Here is a 19,021-nt window from a genome sequence, read left to right as displayed (position 1 = left end):
GGGGGAGCAAAAAAGGCCAATTTTTTGGTCACACAAAGGGCATGCATAATCTTTAGGCAGCTTATAAAGTGCTCCTGGGGACTGGGGGCAAAATTGAGCAAAAAACAGCCAGCTTTTTGCTCATTTCTGCCCTCCCCAGTTCCCAGGAGCACTCTGGAAGCCTCCTAAAGGCTATGCACAGCCATTTTGGTGAAGGGGGCAGGGTTTTGGGAGGCAAAAATGCTATATTCAGTGTATAAGACACACCCAGATTTTCAGCTTCTTTTTTGAGGGGAAAAGATGCATCTTATACTCCGAAAAATATGGTTATTCCCTGAAGGTAGTTCTGGAAAAAAAAGCCCAACAGCCACAGGGGATTTTTTTTTGCCAGTGCAGATTATCAGATGCTCTGATAACAGTGCTCTGATATATGCTTTGCCTTGCATAGCTACTCTAGTGAAATATTTAAAAAATACATACCTAAAAAATTATTTTCAAAAAAATATCTTCCTTTCCTGTACTAGTTTTTAGTGAGGAAGGAACTTGTCCATCTCATTATGGCTATAGGTTGTACCAACTGAAACATACATTTCCAAGAGAATCACCTACAATGGGCACAGGTCATAGATGAAAAATCAGATTAAATACAATCCACTGAAAAGGAAGCAATCATCCATTCCAGTATTTTCAGGAAAACTAATGGACATTCATAAGCAGTGCACCATCAGCATATTGGAAGATGTTAGAAATTATCCAACAAAGTACTAGAGGAGCAGAGGGATAATACAAATACTATTGGTACTTATGATGTCATTAAACTAAAGCCAAAAGGATCTCCAGCCACTGAGGTGACTGAAGGCAAAAAGGAATCCAGCACTGCAAGGATATGTATACCATTGCAGATCACTGATGTAATGTCAAGATCATGAACCAAGACAAACATGGTGTTGTCAGAGCAGAAATGTGAAGAATGAACTTTGACATTCTGGGACTTAGTGAACTGGACTAGAACACTTCACAATAAAAGAACATTACCTCAATTGTGGTCCAGGGTAAGCCAATCAATTATCATAAAAGAAACAAAGCTCAATGAATTTATGGTAATTTTCCACATCTTATCTATTCAAAAAACACACACACAAACACACACCATAGTACTTTATGTGACTAAAATGAACAGAAAAATCTGGCGTTGGTCTATGAAATGAACCTGGACGCAGAACAGTTCGGCCAAGGAAAAGCAACATTTATAAGAAAATACCTTCTTCCTATAACCTAAAAGATGACTGATTCTACAGAGAGACATCATTGAAATCAAATAAACGACATATTCTTCAAGTAAAGTAGAAAAACTAACATCCATCAGCAAAAGCAAGATCAGGTGCTGATTGTAGCTCTTTCTCAAACCTCTATTATTTTAACTAAATAAAATCAAACAAGATTCAATGGCCCTTAAAAAACTCGATATATGCTTTATCAGCATAAAGTAAACAAAAGTATCCTAAAAATTAGAAGCAAAGGAAGCTTCTTCCTATACACTATGAGCAGTGGTGGCGTAGTGGTTAGAATGCAGTACTGCAGGCTGCTTCTGATTTCCGGCTGCCCGCAGTTTTGCAATTTGAACCTCACCAGCTCAAGGACCCAGGTTGTGGGGAGCAATATGCTGACTCTGTAAACTGCTTAGAGGGCTGTAAAGCGGTAAAGAAATCTAAGTGCTATTGCTATTAGAGTAGTACTTCTCAACTTTAAGATTATCAACAACTCCCAGAATCCTCCAGCCTGCCAAAGGATTTCAAAAATATCAATTTATATTCCAAAACTAAAAAATATGCTAAAGAATACTCAAATTACCTAACAATCCCACGTGTAAAGTAAGGCTCAAGTTTGTATTTTGGCTTCAGTAGCATTTAGAACTGCCAGATAGCTACAGCTCTTAAAAATGTGGATGAACTGGGCCAAGTAGCTTTTTATTGAAAAATGTGTATGATCAGGAAGGTTAGAATAGCTATATTGTTCAGAATAGTCCAAGGGTTTACATAAATTTCAATGTTTGCTGCTGAATTAGTTTTAAGATAACAAGGCTTGAGGGATTTCATCAGTTTAACTCAAAAATATTTTTGTAATCTTTAACTCAAAAAGACAATTTTTTGTAATCTTTCACTGTTAATAAAAAATATTTAGGCGTTTTACTTCCACCCATCAAAGTGGTATCAGCATATAATTGCTGATGTTTTTCCCACAATAATTCTCATCTTTTTCATATAAATTAAATTAGGTAATTCTCTATCAATGTTGAAGGCACAGTAATAACTCCTTGCTACCAGGCCCTAAACTTAGTTTTGCTAATTCAGTCAACAGTGTTTGTATTCTTGCATGGATAAATTGGTGCCCATACATGATAACCATCCTCTTTTGTTAGGTATTTATTAAGGGTGCCCAAAATATTGTTTAGAAACATGTTTAGTTCAAAACTTTACTGATCATCCCTTTCCAAATACATTTGAGTTTAAGCTAGGAACCAGCTGTTTCAAACTTGGAAGATTTCCAAGACACTCATAATAATTCATTTATATTCAAAACAACAGTTTCAGCACCAGAACTATTTGAAGCGAAATGTTTTACGTACCAATACATACTAAGGTACATACTAAGGTAAACAGATACTATAATCTTTCAGTGGATTTGTACCTTAAGATCTGAGAAGCCCAATTTTCTAGAATCCATCCTTTTTTGAAAAGAACATTTAATGAGTTTAGTATTAGTGTAGGAGTATTTTTATTGTTGAACAGAGAACCATCACAGCTATGTTTTAAATTCCACAGGAATATACATTCAAGACTGATTTTTCATCTCTGTTTATCAGAGAAAAGTGCAAAATAACATTCAAGAATGTTTCTCATAGAATAAAGTTTAGCTACATTCTATGAAGAGAAAAATTTCTCAAATTACAATGAAAAGTTTACTTTCCATAGCAGTCCTAGCCAGAAAAAATGTTCTTAAGTGTAAAACATCTGCACTATAGGTGTACTTTTCTGAAGTAGCTCAGTTCCAAAACTGATGTACTAGATCTAATAGGTGCATGTCCTTTATGTACATATAGTGTAATTACCAAAATATTTTGCAATGATTTATAACCGCTGGACCACTGAAGTCTAACCCAAACATGTAAGAGCATAAATATGCTTAATCCCTGCATTACACCATTATATTCTAGCTGAACTTTTCTTTGCTTGATAAAGTAAATGTAAAGCCAGGAAACTCTCAATCAGAAATCCATTACATCAGTATACTTTACAATTTTATAGTCTGAAATTGAGTTTCATGTCAGTTCAAGGTAGAAGGTTCAAATAGATAACATGCCTCAATATATCTATTTGACAGTATTAATAAAATGCCATCATTATCTTAGTAAATCTTCTAAATTCTTATATTCTCATCAAATGCTACTTTCTTATGTATCTCAACTCTACCTCAGTCTTACTTTACTTTGGTAGAAGCAAGAAGCTAAAAATGTATCATGTATTAGTTAAAAATGTTTACCAATACGGCTAGTGATGAAAAATATTTCATGTATTTTTTAACTCCAGGCAAGAATGAACAAATTGCATCTGCATGCAAATTAGACACAGAAAAGCATATTGTGTGCACTCATTTAGAGGTTTACAAATCTATGGGGAGGGGCAATGATGGGTCCAGTGTAAAACAAACTATCTGCAGGTATTTCTCTTCAAAAGCTTGTCATCTGGTCATGATACAATATAGAAGAGGTTTCTTGAAGGAAGTTTATCTTTCTCTTAATTCTTGCTAGCTAGGCACTTTGTTAAAATTACATTTCAGTTTTTATACCGTTACTAGTAAGATTGTATTGTCTCACATTTAATACCTAAAGGAGTTTTAAAGCCATTAATTTTGCTCTATCTACAATCCAAGAAGCTATGTTTCTGTTTGGAACAGGATTCAATATGTTCATATTATTGAATGGCTTTTCTGCTTTGACATTTTATGAATCACTTTTATTGAGTGCATAATAGTAATCTTTCAAAAGGGACTATGGGTAAATTTTCTGACCCCACCTGGATTTTCCTTTATGATTTCTTAAACTGAGTTTTTGTCCTAATCTTGATACTTTGTATCTATGAAATTTCAAAACTACAATTTTAAAATAAACAGAAGCTTCACATTCTAGACTAGACAATTTTAAAAACATACTTACCTTACACCTTTTCCATATACTTTTCATTTCCCATCTATTTATTCTGGTTTGAGACTTTTTGGAAGATTTATTCCATTTTAATCTTGAAAAATGTACTGTACCAAAACAATAACTACCACGCTGATTGCATATAAAACAGATCACCAAATTTTGAAGGCAGAACACTAACTTAATAAACTTTAAGATTTAATTTTATATATCTTAAAATGACAATGTTAATGTTTGAGTACAATCTTTATTGAATACAAAAAGTTGCCAAAGAGTGAAAAAATACATTATATACAAAACCCGCAATCCTTGGGAGACATGTTCAATATTAAAAGAACTATCATACAGTATTTTGAACAGTTTCAACTTGTGGTCTTCCCCCTGTCTAAAAAGAAAAAAAAGTTTAATATATTTCTTTTACAACGCTAATTAATTCATGCATCGTTAAAGTATTTGGTACAGTTTGTAAGACTAACATGGACAATTTGATAGAAGCTATTAATATCTAACAGTGATTAATAAGCCTGTTTTAGTATCTTGCTGTACAAAAAATATAGATGTTTGCATAATAGCACTTATATAAGCTCACTATCTAACCCCTGTATAAACTGCATGCAATTATCCAGAAATATTAATTGCTATACTTTTATTGGGAAGCACGAAGCCTGGCATGGAGAAGGAATCAAGTGCAGTTAGCTTGGATTCATTGCAGAACTGCAAAAGGGCTAGGACCCCTAAATTTCTTGAAGTTTTATGTAATTGTTTCCAAGGATAGGCTGCCAGACTGAGATTCCTTAAAGGCAGAACACAGTAGTTAGCCTAAACAGGGTGTTGGCAACATGTGGCTCTTTTGTCCCCCCTGTTGTGGCTCCCTGCTGGCTGGCTCCACCCACCCCTCGCCCTCTCCTCCCAGTCACTCCTCCCGTGGCCTGAGAAGGTAAAGGCGACAGTAGGGATGGATTTCAGAGCGGGAGGGAAGCACCCCTGTACTTGCCTCTCATCTCAAGGGCGCTTCTTGGTGCTGTGTGCACCTCGGCCGCTCAGGGAGACGCGTGACTTGATCTCCACCCCGAGACAGTGGCCCGGCCTGGCTGCGGCAAATTCTCCACATCGTAATGGGCAACAGGAGGAGGGGACGCCATCTCCCCCATTGTGAAGCACGCAAAATTTAAGTGTGCTATGCAAGGCACTGCGAGAGCAGCGAGCAGGCCACGGAGGTGGTGAGAGCAGTGGTATCAGTGGATGGTTGGCTGCAGCTGACATTGCTGCTCTTGTCACCTCCATGGCCTGCTCCCTGCTCTCGTAGCGCCTTCCACAGCACTTAAATTTAGTGCACTTCACAATGGGGGAGAAAGCGCCCCCTCCTCCTGTTGCCCATTATGACGGAGAATCGTCTGTCGCCAGGCCGGGCCAGTGTCTCAGGGCAGAGATCAAGTTGTGCGTCTGCCCCATAGATTTTGTTTAGATTTGATACATCAATATGTGTTTTAGCATGGATATATTTATATGTTTGGGAGAAAACCAGCTGGCAATGAAACATAGGCAAGGAAAAAATGCCTGGGAAAATTGTTTTTCATTATTTCAATTTATATGACTCCTGACTGAACAGCCCACCTCCTTTTCCATTTTCTCTGCAGCCTCATTTCCATTGGGAGCTGTATCACCACCACCATTCACAGCTGGTTCTGATTTAGATTTCTTAGCTTCATTGTCTCCCTGTTGAGTTTCTTCCTCTGGTTTCCTCTGAAGACAAAATTGTTTAGTATTCATCAAGTAGAACTCTAAATGTGAATCTTAAGAATATTTAGTATCATAATGTATATGCTATTAAATAGCAACTGCTAACTGCTTTAAATTAAGCAAGATTATAAACAACATGCAATATCTATTTGGTCTTCAACTGTTTAAAAATAAAAAAGATTAATTATCTTCAAGTTACTTAGTCTGTGTATTACTCTAAAGATTAAATTTAGGACTAGAATTCTAACATTAGACCAGCAGTTCAAAAAAAGGAGATAACTATTATTTAATGAGAATAATCAAATAATTAATTTTAAAGACAATATTGATACATTGCCAAGCAACTTGTGGAGTAATCCTAACATGCAATAGAAGAAAATATATATAGCTCAGGTTTAACTGTAGTGTCCTTGTTAATGTACAAGAAATAAAATAAAACATCTTCAAGCAAACAACCAAGTTTAAAGACTCAACAATACAAAGATAGCTAAACAGATTATTTCAGATTGAATAATGCTAGTGAATAGTTCTCCATTTCCATTTAAAATAAGGGAATCCAATTCAGCCTGGATGTTTGGCTGTGAAGTTCAGTTTCTACAGATATGTCAATATTTGTATTCTGAAGGACTACCATGAATGCTTCTACAGGACCTTAACACAGCGAAGTTGAAGCGCCTGCAGAACCCACAATCAAACTTTGAAATTCAACCAGGATTAATAAGGTGGGTGCTGTGCACCACAATACCATCAAAGCTATCAAGAAAGCTACATGGTTCCCAGACTTACTGGCTGCCAGTGGAAAAGATTTTATATAGGATATATAAAAATTGTAGAAATAATGTGATTTAACTTTTTCACTGCAGGATTAACTACAAGCCAGTAAGAATTGTGTTTATTTAATAGAATACACACCTTTTTCCTAACAAGATGGGAGATGTCTGTAGCTCCATCAGTCTTGTGTCCAACTGGAATCTATTACAGAAACAGTAGAGGTTTCTATGAAATATTAATTATAATGGCATAAAGCTACTTGTTATTGCTAGTGTCACTTACTGTTGAAGTAGCACTACTTTCAGACCCTTGTGAAAAGCTGGAAGATCCGCCAACCTGGAAAGAAATAAACCCTTTTAAGATACTATTAGAAAGGCTCTAGCTATTGAAAGTCCAGAAAATAAACAGATCAGGGCAAAAAGGCATTTTCTGAAATCAACTTCTTGACTTATTGAACACTTATTGAAATATTGCCAAGGTCATTTAAAAGCTTAATCTTTAAATTCTCAGATTTAGCAAACTAAACTTGTATTCAGTGACAATTATAAAAAGGATCTAGAGAAACAGTTATCTCCTATTGCATTCAAATGTCAAAATCAATGGTATGTCACTGTAATATTAAAGATGCTCTGCTAAATTTTAGGTTTCAGGCTTACTAACCACTTTTCATTGTAAAGTACATGCTGCAGGCACAGATTTATTTGCCCTGATACAAACATTTTGAAATCTGTTTATTTCAACAGAATCAATGGTGGAACTCACTAGAGTTGCTTTCAGAGCCAGTTCAGTCACTCTTGCACTGTTTTGAGACTCTTTTGAATCCTCTATTTTTTCTTTGATTTCAGGAAGCAGGCCCTTGAGTTCCTCTATTTCTTTTTCATCCTCAGCTGGCCCCTCTCCCTTTGCTTTTAGTCGCTCAGTCAGCATAACTGAAAAAGATGTCAACATAGAAGCCATTAGTATTTTTTGTAGAAACATTTAACATTTAATTTGGCCATATCATCACTTGGTACAGAATAAAAAAACACAACTCTCTCCCCACAAACAAAATCAGAGAGCAGTAACTATTCAATTTTCTGTGAACAACCCACTGACTCTTTTAAAATATTTTTTAAATGAAAACTCAAATTTTAAACCAAAGGCAGGAATAAAATTTAGGTCTTTTAGCAGATTTTTTAAATCATTTGTAAAAAGAAGCAAACCTCAACTATTTCAATTATCACAACAAAACCAGAAAGAGCTTGCTTCACCTTTCATAGATCACTTTTGTTAAGCTGAGATTAATACCTTATATTTATTGTAGGTAGTCCTCTATATAATTGGTCACTTAGTTATGACAGACCCCCTCCACCCACCAGGACTTACAACTCAGTTTCAAAGACCCTATCTCTATGGTCACATGACCACATTTTGGTCAGCAACAAGCCTGCATTTATAGCTGTTTGCAGCACTCCGTCACCAAGTAACCACAATTTATTATTGCTTTCCAAGAAGCTTATGCTTACTTCCAGTTTCTGGCAAAAGCTGGCCTATGGTGAAGGATATGTTCCAACCATCACACTTTTTGACAGTAATTGCCAGCCTCAATTGCTGTTTTAAATCAAGGACTACATGTAATTTGTCTGGGCAATTCATAAGAAGGTAAAACCTAATCTAATGGAACAACCCACTAAGGCAGGAGTCCGCAATCCCTTGATTGATACCAGTTCATGGCCTGTTAGGAACAGGGTCGCACAGCTGGAGGTGAGCGGTGGACAAGTGAACCCTATTGTAAATTGCACATGCATAGGATCTAGTTGCACACACACACACACACACACACACCAAGTTAAAAAAATGTTTTCCTTGAAACTGGTTCCTGGTGCAAAAAGGTTGGGTGCCACTGCACTATTGAACTGCTACAAACAAAATTCAAGCCCAGACTCACTATCTGTACCAGAATGGTAATAAAACGAAGGCAATAAAATAAAGGCATTATGAAAGCAGGGGGAGGAAGAGCAAGATCTTGAATCTTAGGTGGCAAAGTGTTCCTATTTATGTATACATTAAAGTTACACCAAGGAGATACTTTATTAGCCTCAATTCATAAAGGGTGGGGATGCTCAGCAACCCTTTTCAGGATGAGCACACACAATGGATTAAGTCTTAATGTAAGAAATAATCATCACAGCAACCAAAACCCAAAACAGATATTGTTAAAGATGCAAGTTGTACATTGCATTTTGGACTGAATGTAGTTTGAGTCTTTGGGGCTTTGGACAAAACCCCAAATATAAACTAAATACATAGCAATAGCAGCATAAGTTGTTATTGGCTTGCAGCTAGCCCACCAACTGAAGCTGGGCAAAACTTGTCTCCTGGCCACAGGTTCCACCTGCTTTTCACTTAGAGACTAGGAAGTCTCGTAAGACATGGACTTTGTTCCCTCAGGGAAAGAGTGGCCCTACCCCAGACCAAACTCTTACTGATATTTAAACTTGTTGTGGTCTATCCAGTTCCTTACAGATAACTCTTCAACAAGTCAACAACTCAACAGTGGCTATATGCAACTATGTAACATCATACTGATACTTCATCCCAGATTAATGGCTTTCTTCCAAAATTTCACCAGCCATTGAATAGTAGAGGATGACAGCAAGTCCAGTGTCACCCAAACTGAAATAACTGTTCCCCTCCCCAGACAGATATGAGCCACTCAAAAAGGAGCACAATACTTTCACAGTGCTTCACAATTTCCTACCCTTCAAGTTCCTACTCATATCATACACCAGAACAAGATGCTTGTGTCTTCCACATAGGTGGATTGAAACTGATCTAGACAATTCCTTCCTTCCAGAATCTTCTTGTAGCTGAACCCACATCTCTAAATCTTCCTCCCGCCCCCAAAACAAGAAATTATGGAAGTTGTCCAAGAAAGCTAATGGCAAATTGCAACCAATGTTAATTTGAAACTTGTAACAAACGGGGAACAGTAATGGAGGAACATAATTAGAAGTATGTAGAACTTCTGCTTTGATTTACCCAGTCTTTTGTCAATTACTTCCATTGATTTACTGAACTGCAGCACTGCTTCCTCATACTGATTGTTGTAGTGATACGCCAACCCAAGGTGGTAGTGAGTCTCTGCAAGTAAACGGTCATAGGCTTCTAAATACTTCTGCTGAAGAGCCAAGCAGGAATGAAACTCCTCTATAGCTTGCATGTAGTTTTCTGCAGAAAACACCAGAAAATGATAAACATTCTCCCAAAAGCATACAAACTCAATTCCAAATGCAATATAGAAAAATATTCACATTTGCTTAGGAAAATAATTACCGTATTTTTCAGAGTAAAAGACACACCAGAGTATAAGATGCACCAAGATTTTGAAGAGGCAAATTTAAAAAAAAAGTTTTTGCACTCTGCAGACCTCCCAAAAATGGCTGGTTCTTTGTGAAAACGGGCCCATTTTTGTTTAAAAAAGAGGCATGAATAGCCTTTAGGCTTGTAGAGTGCTCCTGGGGGAGGGAGGAAACAAGCAAAAAAACTGCCACTTTTTTTTTCAAAAATATGACATGACATATGACACTTATAGAGTGCTCCTGGGGGGGGGCAAAATTGAGCAAAAATCAGTCCGTTTTTCACTCATTTCTGCCCTCCACAACCCCCAGGAACACTCTGAAAGCCTCCTGAAAGCTACGCACAGCCATTTTGGTGAAGGTGGCAGGTTTCTGGAGGCAAAAAATGCTGGATTCAATGTATAAACGCACCCAGATTTTTACCCTCTTTTTTGAGGGAAAAAGGTGTATCTTATACTCCAAAAAATATGCTATAACATATATTGAAGACAAGTTGACTCAGTTCAAGAATACAATTATAGTTTTGCAAACCAGGAAAATAATAACAAAGCAATATGCATTCTCCATGTTATCCTTTTGTCCCTTCTTCAGCCATCATACAGGTAGTCCTCAACTTAAAACCATTTATTTAGTGATGATTCAAAGTTACAACAGCGCTGAAAAAATACATCTTACAATTGATCCTCATACTTACAATCACTGCTGTGTCCCCATGATCACAGGATCAAAATTTGGGCAATTGGAAACCGTCATGTATTTATGAAAATTGCAGTGTCCCATCGCCATTTGCTATCTTCCCACCTGGCTTCCAACAAGCAAGTCAAAGGAGGAAACTGGATGCACGTAACTATATGAGTCACCTAACAACTACGGCAAAAAAAGGTCATAAAATCAGATTGGTCATGTGACAGCTCATTTTATGACTGTCACAACTTGTGTATGCAGTGGGGAGACTCCATAATGGTTGTAAGTTGAAGACTACCTGTATCAGTTTAATTAGGAATTAAGTGCTAGAACAATGAAAAAATGCCAGCTATTAAAATGTAATTTGGGAATCAAAGAGCTCTATATTAATTGCAATAAAAAATGAAACAATACAACTGTCAATTCAGAATATACATAAAACAAACTTGTCAAAACACAGTATATGACATACTTCATTTATGCTATTTAAATTTTGTATAATTTTAATGTAAAATATGACTAAAAAGTTGATAAGACAATGCATAACAGACATGCTCTCATGTACAGTCACAACATGCAAAACCCATTAAAAATAGCATGTCTGGACAACTTTAAGTCAATTACCAGATTCAATGCTAACTTCTCCTAGTTTTAGATGAGCCTGAGCAGCATGGAGCTGTGCTTCTTTAGTGTCCTGCCTAGATCAAAAAAGCAAATCAGAAAATACACTGTAAAAACATTCATCAGTAGTATGGTTAAGGGTATTATTTTATTAGAACTCCTAAGACATACCTTTTATATATTACTTTTGCCAATTCCAACATATCCCAAGCCAGCTCTAAGTTTCCAACTTCATCTTCTTCACTCTCCTGAAGCAATATGATGCATTAGTCAGACAGTACCAATTTCCTGTGCCTTAATTGCAATCAAAAATATTGACTCTGGCAATACACACTCATTAAGAGACAATTTCACAGTTTTAGAACAATTATCTTTTTTTACAGAACCAGAAAATACTTAAGATTTACCTCAGAGAAGCACCTATCTTTTTATCTAAAGACAGTCCTCTATATATGACCACAATTGAGCAGGTTTATGTTGCTGAGAAATTTGATAAGTGGGTTTTGCTCCTTTTACGATTTTTTGCCACCTTTGTTAAGTTAATTACTGCAATTGTTAAAATAACATGGTTGTTAAGTGAATTTGGCTTTCCCACTGACTTTGCTTCTCAGGTTGCAAAAGGTGATCACATGTTCTCAGGATACTGCAAACTGTACGTTCTCAGGATACTGCAAACTGTACTATACCTATAACTAATAGGACATACATTTTCTCCTGCATAATACTAATAGCTTTTAACAGATCTGAATACTGATTTATACTTCACCTTTTCTTCAGCTGTAGAATAATTTTCTTTCTCCTCTTCAGTTTTATCTTCCTCTGACCCTTCTGTCTCTGTAAGAGGAGTTTCCTGTTTATATACACTACTGGCATGCTATTTACTTGGCTCTTTATTTTATTCTTGCAGCATCATGATTTAACAGTCTTCCTAAACTCATCTGCATGCTATTCAGTTTTATAATTGTAAAGACATTCATGAAACATTCATGCTTATTTTTAAAAATATCTGCAGATTAAAGATTTAATTTGAAGAATACTTCCATTCTTTTAACTTAAGTTAACTCATTTCTATCTATATAAGATTTTCCAATGCATAAACTCAAAACAAAATTAACTTTTAGACTAGTTCAGTGCATTGGTCAGTTTCTCTAGTGAGAATTATTTACAATGGATCCCATTTCAAAGGGATTAAGGTGGGATAGTTCAGTTACTCAGCAATTTTTGAGAAAATATGCTGTTTACAGAGCAAGTAAATAGTATGTTTCTGCATCTTACTGTTTCTTTCATTTTAATGTATAATACAATCTACTTTATAAAAAACATTTAGTAGGTGAAATCTGAAGTTTCTGCAAGAAACTTCTGAAATATGTTTACTGACATGTCCCTTTTTTATACAATTATATTTTGCAAATAGCTGCAATTATTAAGACATTTAACTGCTTAAAAACTGAACAGATAAATTTCCAAAAATCATGTTATGACAGAAAACAAAGCATGAGAATTATGAATTTGCTAGTTGCACTATTATATTTCTAGATATGGTAGCAGGTTGTTATTTTTTTTAGCATAAATCTATAACCTCGACGTCTTAAGGTAATGATACTCTGGTCAATCCTACTGCTTTGATATATGACAGGAGGAAAGCTATGCTTTGAGTTAGTCTTGCAATGTCAGAGCATGCAGTGAACATCCATTCAGCATTCTCTAGTGGCACTGCTTTTCAGATTTACTGCTTAGACTAACAATAGCCCCAAATCAGCCAATAGTTTTGCTATGTCCATCAGTTAATCAGTTTGGAAAAAAAAAAGAGGGAGGGGAGTAATTATACTATTTTGTGCTCTTTTATATTTCTCCCTAGCTATACCCTTTCCTCTCACTTGAGGCAAAGAGAATTCTGAATGGATTAGTTTAACTTGGGTTAGCATTCTAACAAAAAAGCACCCACAAGTATTTTCTATCCCTGTTACCTTCTCCCTCTCCCATCTCGTGATCCTTTTCTTCTTCCTTTTCTACCTTAGCAGCAGCTTCAGCTTTTTCTTCAATTTCTATTTCACATGACTGTTCAACAACCCCTGGAGAAGTAATTTCATTTGTAGATGTAGGTAACACTTCCCCTGAAGCCACAGGTTCATTCAATTTTTCTTTCTCTTTCAAATCCACGTTTTCTTGTCCAGCAACCAAGTCCGTTTCTTGAATAATAGCCACAGTTGTCTGTTCTGCCTTTTCTGCCTTCCATTCTACTTTATCAACAGCAGACACCAATTCTTTTTCTTCTAATGTCTCTTGTGAAGTTTTTGCTGATGTCTCTACTATTGAATTTTCTAGATTTGCATTTGTGTGCTTTTCAGCAGTCAAAACTACAAGCTTTTCTGCCTTCTGATCCATCTTTTCTAAAGCTAGCTTTTCTTCTGCAGTCACTTCCTTCTGTACAGGGTCTCCACTAGCTGCTTCTGCAGCTTCTTCTATTAGTTTTTCTTCCCTTGGAGCCTTATCTACAACCAATACTTTCTTAAGTACAATGTCTTCATGGGTTTCTTCCGCTGCTAGTTTTTCTCCTCCAGTTGTCTCTTCTGGCTTTTCTTCTGCAGCAGCACTAACTTCTAATGAATCTTCCATGGTTTGTTCACTGACCTGTTTTTCTTGCATATCTTCTACTTGCTTGCTTGATTTTTCTTTTTCTCCAAGATTGTCAGCTATATTCACAGCTGCCTTTTCTTCTCTAACTTCCTCCACTTCTGCATCTTTATTTTTCACTTGCACTCTAGTTTCTACCAGAGATTCTTCTGAAGTTTTTCCGGATTCGTTTTCCCCCATGGCATTATATACCTGATCTCTTAAATCCTCCCTTGCTTCTTCTACATGAAGAAGGAAGATGAAGCACAAAGAAATCTTCGAATTTAGTGATAAGCATTAATGATCTTCACATTCCATCCTATTTCCCACTAACACCTTGCTGCCAAAATACCAAATACTTATTTTTAATTTAAGAACAAGCACCTCTTGTAATATTTATGATTTGCAAGCAGTTGAGCTTAAGCAATGAGTTGTGTACTAGCAAGAGTTAACAGCCAAGCAAGAGATGCCAAGCTTCTTTTAATTGAGACACCAAACATTGCAGAGGAAGCCACTATAAATTGAGGGGCTTAAACAACTTTGACAGGCAACTATTCACTCTCTGAAGTGAATTTCCATTTATGGCTACAACAGAATTTATATATCAAAGCTTATATAATAAGACTGCACCATACATGAGTTGGTTGCAAGCCAAATCTGGTTTAGTCTCAAAATTTTCCTTTAAGGTATACTTCCAATCGTTTCTAAAACAAGTATATAAATCATGGTTTTCATAAAGAAAAAAACAGTAGCTACCCTCTCCCATGAAGAGCAAGTGGCAGTATTTTAATTTAACAGAAGCACTGATTTTGCAATTTTTTCTAAGTATTGGAATTTTTACTTAAGTGATCTTACTAAATCACTGTAACTTTAAATTTGTGTTATTTAAGGCAAACAATCTCAATTCATGCCTCATATTCATTCAGAATACATACAGCTTGGCATCTCTCTAATGCATTAAGACAGCTCTACATACCATCTATATTATCAGCGCTTTCTACCGTTGAGGCTTCCGTTTTTTCTTCTTCCTCTTCCACTTGCACTCCTTCCAAAGCATTTCCCAGCACCCCATTTTCCATTCTAGGACAAAAATGTTAATTGATGATGTGATTTACAGGCTATGTGTGAGACTATGACTATATGCTAGTGTCATTAACCAGTGTTTAATGGAAACTTTAATATTTTACACAGGTAGTTCAGTGCCATGCTATAGCATAACACATAAATGGGCCCACTTTTTCATATTGTATACTTTTACTCTGGAAAGTAAATATATGGCTCATTAAAAAGAACAGCTAGGAATGGAGGTAGCCAAGATTAATCAACCCAAACAAATAAACTAAACCATACTCTTTCCAATTGTTAATAAAAGTATATTGTTCACAAATATTTACAAAGTTCTACACTGGATTTAGGAAAAACTATTAGGTTGCGATACATCTTCAATAATAAAGTATCTATTCTAGTGTCTTAAGACTTTTTGGAAGATATGTGTAATTTAGTTTCAGAACATAGATATTCATCTTTAGTATGAATATACACATACACACACTTATGAAAATATGATTCTGGGGTCTTTCTTGGAAAATAAAGTCGCATAGAAAGAGCCTCGCACGTAGAAGAACTAGAGCACATGTGAACAGTAGCAATAAGTAGAATTGTATGAATTACTGACTGGTTAAAGTTTAAATTAATATATTGAGGTTCAATTAGCAAGTGATATGACATATCAACTTACCTTGCCAACTCCAGAAGTGATTTTCCATAAAAAAAGAAAGCCTCAGCACACTCATTTGCTGTTTCCCCATACTTCTTGCCCCTAAAGAAAAATTAGACAAACTCATTTTTTTGATAATTACTTTAACTTAAATTGTATTAAGGGATAATACAATATTTCAAATTAACTAATTAATATATAATCTCAAACTATAGGAAACTGATTTACAACAGTTCATTCAGTGACTGTTCAAACAGTGACCTAAAAAGAGTCACGTTTTTCACTTGATAGATGCAGCATACCCATGGTCATGTGATCAAAATCCAGACGTTTGACAACTGGCATGTATTTATAATAGCTGCAGTGTCTCAGGGTCATGTGATCATCTTTTGACCAGCCAAGTCAATGGGGAAGCCAGTTTCATTTAACAATAATATTACTAACTTAACAACTGCCATGATTCACGTAACTGTGGGAAGAAAAGTCTTAAAATAAGCAAAACTCACTCAACAAATATCTTACTTAGCAACATAAATTTTGGACTCAATTGTGGTCTTAAGCTAAGAAGGAGCTGTTCTGAATATTAAATCATAGTGCCATGTAGGTAAAAAAAAATAAGCTAGATAGCGGAAACCTGAGTAAATTAGGTTTGTGCTAGATACAAGGATTTGTTCCTTGACTGTGTAACACATTAGTCTTGACTATATAAATCTTTTTTTATACCTGGACTGAATTGGAATGTGAAAACCATAAATCTGTAGCTCAACAGACAAAATCCATTCTGTTTATTTGCCATGTTAGCTTCTTAATGAATCTTAAAACTAAGTAGAACATATCAAAGTGAGTGAAAACAAAGACTAAAATCTTCAATTAAAAATATATCTAGGAAATTATAGCTGAGTAAACATCTTTTACCCTACCATTATATATAATCTCAAATCTTCAACATGCTACTCCCGTTTAAAAGATTTTAAACTCTCTAAATACTTACAAAAGGCTAGCAGCTTCCTGAAAAGCATTAACAGCAGATGGAATATCTCCCATTACCAGATTCTTTTGTCCCAAGCCGAGTAGTCTCTTGGCTTCCCCGTCCACATCAATACTGCAAGTATGAAAATATACATTGTCTTCCCATAATAGTTTTTTCCACAGCTTTTCACATAACAATGATCAATACAACAAAATATACAAACTAGAATATAGTTAATCTTAAAAAGTTTATTATATAAAGCACAAAGCAGAATAAAAAGATTAGGTAAAGAGATATTATTCAAGAGCCATATAAGTATTTTGCCAATCCCTAGGATTCCAAGGCCTCCTTGAAGAACCAGATCTTGAGAAACCTCCAGAAAGCTGAACGGAAGGATGCTCATTAAAGGGAGGGGCACAGCACAAGAGGCCTACCACCAAGGACATGCCAAGTAAAATTTTCTAGCTGATGGGACCCCCCAACATAGGGGAAAGGTCCTTCAAATAACCCAGTCCCATGAAATTAACACCTTGGATTGGAACCAGAAATGGATTGGTAATCAATACAGCTAGCAGAGCAGAGGCATGTTCCTCTCTATTACTAATTTATACCACTTTTTATACTTACTATGCTTGGCCCAATAATACTCTATATATTTTCATACTAACCCTATCCCTGACCTTTATACCTTGTTAAAGGTTTTCACACAAAAAATTACCATATAACACCAACTACAAAATCAATAGCACCACAAATGCACAAAATACAATGTCACCTTTATCATCTTAAGTGATGAAGAGCTCAATTAGTTCATTATTTTGGCTCTCACATGGTTTTTATCCAATTATTTTCTTACCTTTCTGTTTTGTCAGTAGAAGTAGAGGGAGCAGAAGCCTCTTCTGTCATCCTGAAACTGAAATTTTAAATTAGGTAAACTAGGAACAGTTTTCAAAGTTTAGACAGAAGGCATTTGGAACAAAAACACTAAGCATTTGTTACATTTTCAAGTATTTAGACTAACACTTAAATTATTATGTGTGCTGTAAAAAACTTGCTACTTTAGATAGGTTGACTATTTTTCTTAAGTTCTCATGCAGTGGCAAATCAGTAGCTTTTTCATTGTCCAGAGAGCAATAAATGAACAGTATTTATTAAAATTGAAAACTCAATTTAGAAGCTTTAAAAAGAGTTTTTATATATTTTAATAGGAAGCATTTGTGACCTGATATATTCCAGTGACAAAAAAACCCAGCATGGACAACTACAACTTGCTACTTCTCATAGCTTTAAATCGAAACCAAAGAAAAAATATCATATGGCCCTCTGAAATATCTACACAAGCATGTGAATAATTATTGGAGAAACTTAAAAAAATATTTTGCACAATTGCCTTTGAAGCTTTAGTCTCTCAAATATATTTCCTTTTCCTGTCCTAAAAAAACCTACAGGTGATTAAGCTTCACCAACTGACAACAATCATCCAATAAATACACTCCAGACCCTTTTATACGCCCAAATGTGTGAGGAGGTATCAGACTGGCACCAATACCCATAACTCAGGTTTCCCAAACGTGTTTTAAAGCCATCTCTTCTGCAAGAGAAAGCGTCTCACTTCCCACGGAAGCGTCCACCTGAAGAGACAATGGCCCACCTTCTCGCCTCTCCTGTCAGCGCTTTCGGCGCCAAATCTCAACGGCCGCTTTCTATGGGCCAAGACGGCTGGCCACGTGATTCACTTCCTTCCACCACCACCACCACCCCCTCCCCTGCTTTGGCGCGCACCAGATTGATAGCTATTAAAAATGGCGGCATAAACTCCAGCCAGGTCACGTGGTGTCTCGTTTTTTTTTTTAAAGAACCGTCGCCTCCATCACGCCGAGGACGGCACGTACGAACCCACTCAGAAAAAAAAGGGGGGGGGGGTAATCGGTGAGGTTTCAAACAAATGAAGAAAAATTATAGGGGAAAAAAAACCAAATTAAAAACCATACAGCTGTGTACGAACATCGCACATTACTACCAGGAAAATAAACGCTCAAAGCCTCCGAAAAAGCTCCTTGGTATCGCGGCCGCTATCGCCCCCTCATTACACGAACCCACGAGTTCAACTCCCCCTTTCCTGCTTATCCAGCTCCGGAAGAAAGAAATCCTGCCTCAAGCCCCTTGTACCTTAAAAGGCGATGGTAACCAAGGACCCGCCACAGAAAATCAAAAGCGAAGAAATAACCAGCAGACAAACGCAGCTTACCGCCCCTTCCGACGCTTATATAGTAGCCCTCGAAGACACGCCCCAGTGGCGCGAAGCACGCTCTCACGGGAAAGGAACTACGTTTCCCATAATGCATTGCGGCTGCTTGCACAGGGCCTTTCGATGAGTCGGAAGGCGT

At 36.4% G+C, this 19,021-nt stretch overlaps 1 protein-coding gene across 1 annotated transcript; it reads right to left on the bottom strand.

Moving 5' to 3' along the window:
- Window positions 1-4,407: 4,407 nt before the first annotated feature.
- On the bottom strand, window positions 4,408-18,878 carry NASP (nuclear autoantigenic sperm protein). The gene is made up of 15 exons (XM_032218263.1): window positions 18,804-18,878; window positions 17,491-17,547; window positions 16,656-16,766; window positions 15,686-15,766; window positions 14,924-15,027; window positions 13,302-14,189; window positions 12,101-12,168; window positions 11,506-11,582; window positions 11,338-11,411; window positions 9,713-9,901; window positions 7,454-7,620; window positions 6,974-7,027; window positions 6,833-6,892; window positions 5,795-5,923; window positions 4,408-4,565 (listed from the first exon to the last, which is right to left on the bottom strand). Exons 2-15 carry the CDS (start codon window positions 17,538-17,540, stop codon window positions 4,521-4,523), a joined length of 2,097 nt encoding a protein of 698 aa, XP_032074154.1. The 5' UTR covers window positions 17,541-17,547; window positions 18,804-18,878; the 3' UTR covers window positions 4,408-4,520.
- Between the last annotated feature and the right edge of the window lie 143 nt (window positions 18,879-19,021).

This window comes from Thamnophis elegans, chromosome 5 (genome assembly GCF_009769535.1).
Source record: "Thamnophis elegans isolate rThaEle1 chromosome 5, rThaEle1.pri, whole genome shotgun sequence".
In the NCBI taxonomy this organism is placed as follows: Eukaryota; Metazoa; Chordata; class Lepidosauria; order Squamata; family Colubridae; genus Thamnophis; species Thamnophis elegans.
The sequence above is the reverse complement of the archived record's forward strand: the minus strand, read 5'-3'. Positions and strand labels throughout refer to the sequence as shown.